Genomic DNA, 10,540 nt, shown 5'->3' with positions numbered 1-10,540 from the left:
TTCAGGATTTCAGCAGCATCGGAACCACCAGGCGTCGCAACGTCCTAAAAACCGAATGCCGAACCGGCCTATTGCTTGGAAGCTGCCACCATGGCCGGCTCATCTCCCTGGTAGAGACGAGTGGAAGCGTTCGGAAACCCTCTGGGGCGCCGGCAGCCTCCGCAGCAGCAGCTCTCAGCTCGGGATTTCTGCTGCAGCACATTCAGGAAATATGCCATTTCCACTGCTAAGTGCAACCCGTAAAGCCTGAGAGAGCTGCTTGTCCAACGCCAATGCCTCCCCGCTTAACCCCCTCCTCCGCTGCTGCACACCGGAGGGCGACGACAGTACCTACACAACAACGTCCAAAACAAACAGGCCCGCCACACAGGCCCAGGAGGGCTCGTAAACTGCTTGCGGTTCACCAAATTCTTCAGCATGTGCCACACAACCAAAACACGACCTACGTGCCAAGCCTACGCCAACAATGTGCAAATTAACATAACAGAGGATCAAACATTTAAAAGGAGACATAAAAAAAAAAACAATCCACAGCGAATGGAAAAACAACAACTCGGGAACACAAGTGCCACGGCTGCTATTCTTCTAAATCGGATGAGGGAAGGAGTATAACGCTGACCATACACATCCCCAGCAATTTCAAGCAGCTTACAATCGCAAGACTCAAGGCAACCTACCAAACGCCCCAGCCAAATATTCAAATGCAGAAACAGCGATTGGCCGACTGGGTTTCATCATCGAAAGCTGCTAAGACCGGCCTTTGTCTGCGAATGGGAATGAGTGCCGTGGAAGTATGTTCACCATATTTTCTTATCGGAGATAAGGTTTCCTCTGCCGGTATGTGATAGCGAAGCCTCATACGCCAAGTATCGCCCGCCCATCAATATTTCATGTCATTAACCACAGAGGTGCAGGAGGGAGAGGAAATAAAAACTAGAATATAGGGGAAGATGTCACCAATATGATTACCAAGCACTTGTAACTAAAGATCTCTAAACCAGATACAATTCATTCTGAAGGTGCCACACCAGATACAATTCATTCTGAAGGTGCCACACCAGATACAATTCATTCTGAAGGTGCCACACCAGATACAATTCATTCTGAAGGTGCCACACCAGATACAATTCATTCTGAAGGTGCCACACCAGATACAATTCATTCTGAAGGTGCCACACCAGATACAATTCATTCTGAAGGTGCCACACCAGATACAATTCATTCTGAAGGTGCCACACCAGATACAATTCATTCTGAAGGTGCCACACCAGATACAATTCATTCTGAAGGTTCCTCACTAGATACAATACAACGTGAAGGTGCCACACTAGATACAGTACGTGAAGGTTCCTCACTAAATACAGTACGTGAAGGTTCCTCACTAGATACAATTGAAGCTGAAGGTTCTGCACGCGTTACTATATATGTATCCCCGGTTTGTTCTGTATCTGCGATCATTCATTGGCTGCAACAAGTACAGCTGAATTTCCTGATCGGGTCGAGCGGAATATCATTAGAAGAGTTGAACTTCCCTCTTCACCCAAACGAATTGTAACGTCTGAGAGTTTTGCTTACACAATCATTACTAACTTGACTGTAATATGCTTAACCAGTCCGTGTGGTCAGGGTAGGGGTGCCCGTGTGGTCAGGGTAGGGGTGCCCGTGTGGTCAGGGTAGACAGTCTACATTACCCAGTATGCCAGTGCAGACATCTGCTCGGAGGACAGGAGGTGACCCCTATATATCTGAAGCCCAGGTCAGCCAAACAAGGGTTGGGCAGGAGGTAATCACAACACATCCACAGATCAGGTCAGCCAGTCAGGGGAGACCAGGAGGAACCCCCTATGCTTTCACATCCCTGATCTGACAATCCGTAAGACCAGAGGTGACCCTACAACTTCCAGGGGGGCTACAGGAGGTGGGGTGACCTCAATATATCTTGAGCCCTGGTCAACCAGCAACAGGGAAGACAGAAGGTGTCCCCAATATATCCAGTGCTCAACAACTCCTGGGGAGGATGGAAGATGACCTCAACCTATCGAGAGCTATGGTCCAACAATCAGGGGGAGGCCAGGAGGTGACCCCACCATATTTCCACAACCCAAGTCAGCCAAACAAGGGGCAGCGACTACAGTGTCTTCACCAAACCAGAATGAGAGTTTAAAGGCAGTTGCTATTGGAACTGGACCCCATTTTAAATTGGGCCCCCCAGCCTGGGGAGATGACCCCACAGAACTCCCAGACACCACACATTGCCCATGGGCTCCCTCTGGAATGCCCATCTCAAGGAGTGATGAGGGGAATGGACCCAACTGTAGGACTCCAGTTACCAGCAGATAGGGGCCTGGGGCAACGTACAATATCAGATCAGTCCATCAGGGGTCAAGACAGGGCAGAGGGCAGCAGGTGAGGGTACAGAAGGGAAAGCCACAAGATAGGGTACAGTACCAGCAGGGGGCACCCCCAGGGCAGGGTACAGTTACCAGCAGGGGGCACCCCCAGGGCAGGGTACAGTACCAGCAGGGGGCACCCCCAGGGCAGGGTACAGTACCAGCAGGGGGCACCCCCAGGGCAGGGTACAGTTACCAGCAGGGGGCACCCCCAGGGCAGGGTACAGTACCAGCAGGGGGCACCCCCAGGGCAGGGTACAGTACCAGCAGGGGGCACCCCCAGGGCCAGCAGGGGGCACCCCCAGGGCAGGGTACAGTACCAGCAGGGGGCACCCCCAGGCCAGGGTACAGTACCAGCAGGGGGCACCCCCAGGCCAGGGCACAGTACCAGCAGGGGGCACCCCCAGGGCAGCAGACTGAGGGTAGTCGGGGCAGTAGTTGAGGGTCCAGAAGGGGCACCCGGGGGTCATACCTGGTTGAGGTCCTCGTCGGACAGGAGGTGGGACTCCCGAGGCTTGAAGCAGTTCTGACATTTGCTCTTGTTGAAGATATTGGCCTGGAACTTCTTGCACGGGTTCTCCTTCCCCGACATGGCGCGGCCGAGGGGTGATGATGATGGTGGGGTAGGTGACAGAGTGCTGAAGACTAGGGGCCCTCCCCCATCATTCGGGTGGCCACACTCACATCCCTGACCGGGGCAGCTCCGCTCTGCTAGTCCCGGCCGCTCTCCGCCGCTCACTTCCTGCACCTTCACCCCTCAGATCAGCCCCAATTCCTGCACCTTCACCCCTCAGAAAGGAAAGGAAATTTCTGCAAAGTGAGGGGACTGTTGTCACAGGAAGAGGCGCCCCATTTGAAGAGTTATCCTCTTTTCCAGTTCTGGTGACAACCTAATTTTTTTTCCATATTTTAATCTCAGTGGCAACCAGTGGTCACCAGGACAAATAGAAAGAGTGATTTCCCCCAGCGGGAGACAGACACAGCAATAAAATATATGGAGGTGCTACGCCTTCCGTGCTTCATCCACAGAAAAGTTTTGGCTTTAGATACAATTTAAGTATTCCATAAATACATAAAACGGATCATTTCCCCCCGGTACATGTTAGCACATCTATAAGTACATTTCCCATCTCTGTTTATTTTGGGTTGGTTAAGCACTTAATCATTTCAGCGGTGCGCCACACAAGCGCACCGTTATGGCAATACGCTGTGCGCCAAACGAGCGAATGATGGCTTAGATCACGGACGGTAAATCTATTTGTCTCGGAAAAGAAAAATGGTGAGTCACCCCAACCGTGGAAGAGATGTGTTTATGTTTCCGAGCTGTGAAATATTGTTCTCTTAGCGATCGTTTCATGACGCTGTCCTCCTCGCACTCAACATCTGGTACATACGCACAGATCACCGTTATGATTCACACGGTCACGTGACCTCTGCAGATATAAAAAATTAAAAAAAATTTTTTCCCCCAGGAGAGCCGACAGGAACAGAAATTGTTCTCTGGAAAGAAAAGAGTTTTGAAGAGTGTGCAGGATACTGAGCATGGCCTCTTACCGCAGGAATCTCCATTAGGCCTCATTCACGCGAGAAATGGCCGTCACGTACAGCTCCGTGCTGCGTGCACGGCCTCCCGGGAAGGACAGGTGCTGCATGTGATTGGTACGCAGCCCCTCTCCCTCTCCATACGCTGCCCTACGCTCACCCCACGTGCAGGTCCGTACGGGTGCGGGTGTCCCGGCTCGGACGCAGACAGGATCCATCCTGTCAGCGTATGAGTACGGGCACCCGCACCCTCACGGACGTGCAGGGCGGGTGAGCGTAGGGCGGCGTATGGCCGCATAGTCCCATAGAGAAGGACAGGGGCTGCGTACCAATCACATGCAGCACCTGTCCTTCCCGGGAGGCCTTGCACGCAGCAGCGGGCCGTTTCTCGTGTGAATGAGGCCTTACTGGAAACAAAATGGCGCTTGTCTTGCCTTAGGCTGGATTCATGTAAAAACCTTTTGTATGTTTTATTCAAGTCTGAGTTATGTTTTTACAAAGGTAATTTACCTGCTGTTGAAAAAAGTGTGGGGATGCTGGACCAGGTCTGAGAAGAACAGATGTTCGGTCAAGTTAGGTGCTGAACCCCATCCAACCCATGAGGCCTCACCTTAGCTATGCAAATGCATTCACCCCTGAAGCTGCATGGCTGGACCCTATGGCACGGTCATCATCTGAAAGGAAGGTTTGAGAATTAGATGTTAAAGTGCTGCCCTCCCCTCACACTAGCAGCATGCTACGTACCATCCATTACAACAGAGAAAAGCTTTATGTCCTGTACCTGTCTCTTGTTTACTGTGTATGATGAGAGATGAATGTCTCCTGCCTTCTGTATATGATGAGAGATGAATGCCCCCTGCCTTCTGTATATGATGGGAGATAAATGTCTCCTGCCTTCTGTATATGATGAGAGATGAATGCAGAGATGAATGCCTCCTGCCTTCTGTATATGATGAGAGATGAATGCCTCCTGCCTTCTGTATATGATGGGAGATAAATGTCTCCTGCCTTCTGTATATGATGAGAGATGAATGTCTCCTGCCGTCTGTGTATGATGAGAGATGAATGCCTCCTGCCTTCTGTGTATGATGAGAGATGAATGTCTCCTGCCTTCTGTATATGATGAGAGATGAATGCCTCCTGCCTTCTGTATATGATGAGAGATGAATGCCTCCTGCCTTCTGTATATGATGAGAGATGAATGTCTCCTGCCTTCTATGTATACTGTTTGCCTCCTGCCTCCTGTACATGCTGAATACTTTCTCTAGCGACTCTTTTCTCTTCATTTAATATCACGATTAAGCTACTGACAATGGTCTGTGCTGATCTGGCCTTATAACACCAATGGACCCAAGGTACCCTTCCAATTTGTTATCCCCGATAGTCCCAACTTTTTTGGGAAACCCATGGCATTCACAAAGTATCTTCTTTGGCAGAAGTCAGAATGACATCCGTATTGCTGAGCGGCCTCCATAGTGATGGTTCTTATAACTACATAGTGGCATTTCCACCAATTCCATTGTAACTAAGGGGAGATCTTCACCTGCCGGAGAGTTCTCGGCATCAACAAGGGCGACGTTTAACACACAAAATGTTTATTGTCTGCTCCGATGCCGTTTGTTTCTCGAACACTTTCCTCTAGCTGTGTTATTAGTGCAGCCGGGCTCATTAGGAGAACAAAGCATGGAGTTGTTTTAGGGAAGGTTTAATTATAGATGCCCGCTACATAGAAATTAGCACCTACCCAGCAAGTTTGCGCTTCATGTGTCAAAAACAAAATCATACTATGAACATAAACCAAAGATTAAAGAGGACGTAAATCCTGGCTAGATGATATCAACTTTGATAAAGCACCGTGCATCATTAACTATTGCCTTTTATTTAAAGGAGAACTCCAGGGTTTAGAAAAGTTAACCCTTGAAGTGGCGCTTCCTTGCAGCTCACCGGATCCTGGGTCCTGCGGCGGTGACCGCTCACTTCTCTCCCCCCCCTTCTCTGACCGTGTGCTGACATCACAGGTCCTTAGACTGCCGGAGCCCGGGAGAGAAGAGGTTGCAGCAACCGGTCTAGCAGCTAGGCGGGACTCAGGATCTGGTGAGTATATCTTCTTTATTTTCGCTCCCTAGACCAAAAGGAGCAGTTAACCTTTGCAATGTGGGGGTAGCCCTACTGCAAGGGTTAACTTTTCAAAATCCCGGAGTTCCTCTTTCACAAAATACACATTGCTGCTTATCTTCTCCATTTCCTGTCTACATGCACTCATGGGCTATGCCTGCGCAATGTTTGTTGAAATGGCCATTGGTAGATTCCAGTGGAAGACCATGTGACAGGCTGACAACGCAGGAGCACAATTGGGGGACATGGACAGAGCGCTGTCACCCCATAATAGGAACACCGGATATTATTTTAATGAAAGCTGCAGTTGTAAAAATACTGATGGGTCTCTCCTTCTGCACTTCGGGTCGGCCGAACATGCTGAGCATGTTCGGCCGACCCGAAGCCACTCGAAGCAAGCCGATGTATGGCTGAAATCAGCCGTACCAGCCTGAAGTGAATAGCCAAACAGTGTTCGGCTCACTTCACTTCAGATCGGTAATTCACTCGGCTGCCCTCGGCAGCTTCGTGAATAGACCCCTGAAAGTTACATCTGAAATTACATCAGCGTCTTACAAATGGCATCAAAGGCACCTTTAGAAATGTTCAGTAATAGCATTCTACAAACAGATACTTAGGGCTTCATTTATTACATTTATGCCGCCTTCGCACAGCATTAGCGCCACTGGATAGGAAAATCCTGTACTCATCAGAGCCATCTAGGGTTGCTAGACCCGTGCAAATGGCAGGCAGAATTTATTGATTAAGTCCTTATAGATAAGGCTTTTTATTCTTTGTACACCTTATTTTTTTCCTCCCCATTCTTCTCATAGCGGCCATTTTCACTAAGGGCAGATGAAGCCATCGCCTTTACTTCCTGTAACTCTGGATCTGCCTCCTGGAACATATGGGGAGCTAACAAATGCCTCCCCCCCCCCCAAGATCTCCTGAAATGTTTCAGTCTACAGATGAGATTTCCCTGGAAGGCACTGGTTATGTTCCCAGTAGGGATCCACCGATACTACCAGTATCAGTATCAGTGCCGATACAGAGTATTTGGGTGAGTACTTGTATTCGCCCAAATGCTCTGATTCTTACCCCCATATAGCGGAACTTCCGGTGCAGCGAGGGAGCATGGAGCCGGCTTTGTTTCCAATCAAGAAGGTGGGTGGCGGGTCATGACCCGCCTCCCGGCTTTTTGATTGGCTAGGAAGCTGGCTTCACCTCTTGCTAGGCAGCCTGGCTTCCTGACCAATCAGGAAGCCGGGTGGCACGTCATGACTCGTCACCTGGCTTCCTGATAATCTGGACCTGCGGATGCCGGTGTCGCTATTTAGTATCGGCAAGTACCGGGGAAAAAAAATATCAATACTCGTACTCAATACCGAAAAAACGGTATTGGTGCATCCCTCTTGTCAAATACAAAAATCGTATCCTTGCCGTGGAGCTACCCCGGCACTACAAGGGTTAGGTGCTGGTTTTGCCTAGGGGGCTCAATAATCAGACATACTTCTGATCCTGCGGCGGTCGGTACTCACCAATCTCTCGCTCTGCTCTAGCTATGGAATGTCCCTGGGCATCCTCACGTCCAATGCAAGTCAATGGACCTGCATAGGACACAGTGACATCAGCAGTACTTGGACCACCGGAGCCCGACGGAGAAGAGGCTGCAGGGACTGGTCTAGCAGCTCAGAGGGACCAAGGATCAGGTGAATATATCTGCTTTATTTGAGCCCCCTAGACAGTGCTGTGGTATCCCCACTGCAAGGGCGAGTTTTTTATTTTACCCGGAGTACTGCTTCAGCCATGCAGTTTTTTTTATAATGTAGGTTTCGAGTTAACACAAAGTTGGTCTAATCTTGTCATTATGGGCCACATATGTATCCAGCTGGTCTTCTGGGGGAAACTTTCCAGCTCACACAATATCAAATTCAAGCCCCTGGCGCAAAGCCTGATGCGAAGCTCTCCGTTGTGTACCAGCTGCGGACCGAGGCACCTGTTCTGTGTAGCAATGTCTTGCCCCCTCCTTCACCCGCAGCACATGCATGCCACCCAGCAAGCGCCTGAAATATTATTATTTTATCTTGCGAAAGGCAAATTTGATACCCATACAAAATTCGGGGGATTCAGAAATTCCTGCGTTCCCCTTTGTATCGCATTCGGTTCTCAGGCATTCGACACTTTAAAGGGGAACCGAGGCGCATTTTCTTTGTTTTTTAGAGTGTTAGTACCATAAAGTTTGCAGAAAGTCCGTTTTGACTTTTACATTTTTGGAAGGATGGATATGACCAATTCAATTCTATTTTTCACATGAAATGGATTCAATTCTAATACTGGAGGAGTTGTAAAGTCCCGGCACATCCTCTCCTGTTATGACATCAGCAGTGTAGGAATACATAGTAGAGATATTTCTGATAATACAAATCAAACTTTACCTGAATCCCTTTTATGTAGTGAGTGCCGCCTTCCATCTGCCCATCACTTCCAACAACTTCCTGGATCCCCAGTGTGCTTTGCGTCTCTTTCCCTGCTGCTTGATGTGATGCAATCTCAATTTCTCAACACCACATATCCCATCATGCATTGCTTCCAGCCAGCAATGATCATGTTACATTGTTCAGATGTTGAGTTGTAGTTCAGAAGGCAGACTCTGTGAGAGTGGTGATACCGGGAAGTGAGTTGAATGGTGTCAGTGTATTGAGGAATCCATCCATCTTCAATGATGGATCTGGTTATTAGGAGTAGGATAGAACCTTTGGAAATCCAATATAGATATATATATGGTAGAATGCATATTTTCTTTTAGTTTTGATGGTAGATAGGGATGCACCGATATCGATTTTTCGGGAATGAGTACGAGTGCCAATATTTTGCTTGCGGTAGTCACCGATACTGGTGCTTTCACTGGCATGTCAGTGAATCAGTAAAGCAGGGCGACAGGTCATGGCCTGGCTTCCTGATTGCACGGGTACTCGCCCAAATACTCTGTATTACTAGTATCGGTGTATCAGTGCATCCCTAGTAGAAAGGTATTCTGACTACAATTGTTGTAATAGAGATGCATCCCTCCCAGAGACCTCTGTAGCTGGTCTATATGTAGCAGATACAATCACTGCAGATGATCTTCATCAGCTAGCTGAACTTACCAAGTACTATGCATGCATCTTTATTGCATGTGTTAGGGTTCAGCCAATGATGTGATAGATTTTTGTATTTGAAGGTCAAAAGGAATATTTTCCTCCTCACCTCAGTGTGCATTGCATTAAGGTAGCAGAAAATCATAAGGAGGAAATCACATCATATAAAAGGGAAGATAGAAACGTAAGTGCAATACAAACAATGACCACAAGGTAGCAGCATAACACAGAACAATAACTGGCAATACACAGTACATAAACACTAATGCAGTTGCATCGCCCATATAATTGCTGGAGGCAGCACAATATCCTTTAATATGAATAAAAAAATATATCTGATGCTAGGTTAATGTAAGCTCACCCCAACTATTAACCCCTTATCCGTTCATTGACACTTATTCCTAAAAACACCTAACACCAACCTAACCCTATAATAAGCCTTATCATTAATAAACGCTTACTCTGCCTCTCTGCACCAACCAAACACACGCAGTCCCACCAGTGCTGAGATTCCAAAGGCAGAACATACTGCTTTGGCTTGGCCTTTGCTGTCCCGCAGCATGGCGCAAAACCAGCCTTTTTCAACCAGGGTGCCACGGCCCCCCCTGGGTGCCTCCTGGCTTCCTCAGGGCTGCTCAAAACTTTTGCATGGCGTCATGACGTTAATCCAGGGAGGGTGGGATCCACTCATCTGCTGGTCCAGGCCTGCTCCACCTCCCGCCCTCTCTCATGCTTTTGCAGCTTTCACTCCTGATGGTAGGACTCGGATGTGAAGGGGGTGTAGCACTTCCCCCCGTGGGATCCGCTGGTTGCCCGGTCCATTTCTAGTCTGTCTAGGGTATGATCTTCAGCTGCCCACCCATTACCACTAACCGCCCTTCTTCTGGTGCCCACAAACTGATGTCCACTCCGTTAGTAAAATGCTAAGTAAATGATTTATTGAACATCTCCACTGGGGAGAGAGGGTATAGGGGTTCTAGGTGTCCAGGGGTAGCCATCAAGAGCTCCAGACTCACCAGACTTCACAGGTATATCAGTGTAGATCCAATTAGGAGACAGCGGACAGCGATTGATGTAGCAGACAGACAGGATAGATGCAGATCCTGAAGCAGGAAAGACACCGACCATGCTCCTGAAGTCCACTTAGTTCCAGGGCACTTCAAGAGCCTGCACTGATCCCGGTTCTCTTCCTCTTTCAGCATCTCAGGCCTCCTCCATGTTGGAGGCCTCAGGGAAACCCTTTCCCTCTCCTCAGCCCATGCCCACCACCAGGCCTTAGGCCTAGCCTGGGCGGCCTGGCTGAACAGGACCCAGCCCTATTCCATGGCTGGTCCCAGCTAGTCTGAGCACATGGCAAATCCCACCAGTATATGTACC

At 48.9% G+C, this 10,540-nt stretch overlaps 1 protein-coding gene across 6 annotated transcripts in view; it reads right to left on the bottom strand.

Moving 5' to 3' along the window:
• Nucleotides 1-3,124, bottom strand: part of MPRIP (myosin phosphatase Rho interacting protein) — a 133,229-nt gene extending 130,105 nt beyond the window's left edge. For all 6 annotated transcript variants that reach the window (XM_018572631.1, XM_018572633.1, XM_018572636.1 and 3 more), the window contains exon 1: nucleotides 2,863-3,124. In XM_018572631.1, coding sequence (XP_018428133.1) covers nucleotides 2,863-2,982 — 120 coding nt within the window. In that variant the 5' untranslated portion in view covers nucleotides 2,983-3,124. The remainder of the gene's footprint in view (nucleotides 1-2,862) is intronic.
• Nucleotides 3,125-10,540: the final 7,416 nt, after the last annotated feature.

Source organism: Nanorana parkeri, unplaced genomic scaffold (assembly GCF_000935625.1).
Source record: "Nanorana parkeri isolate BGI_ZX_2015 unplaced genomic scaffold, ASM93562v1 scaffold2090, whole genome shotgun sequence".
In the NCBI taxonomy this organism is placed as follows: Eukaryota; Metazoa; Chordata; class Amphibia; order Anura; family Dicroglossidae; genus Nanorana; species Nanorana parkeri.
Note: the sequence above shows the minus strand (reverse complement) of the source record. Positions and strands in the feature narration are given on the sequence as shown.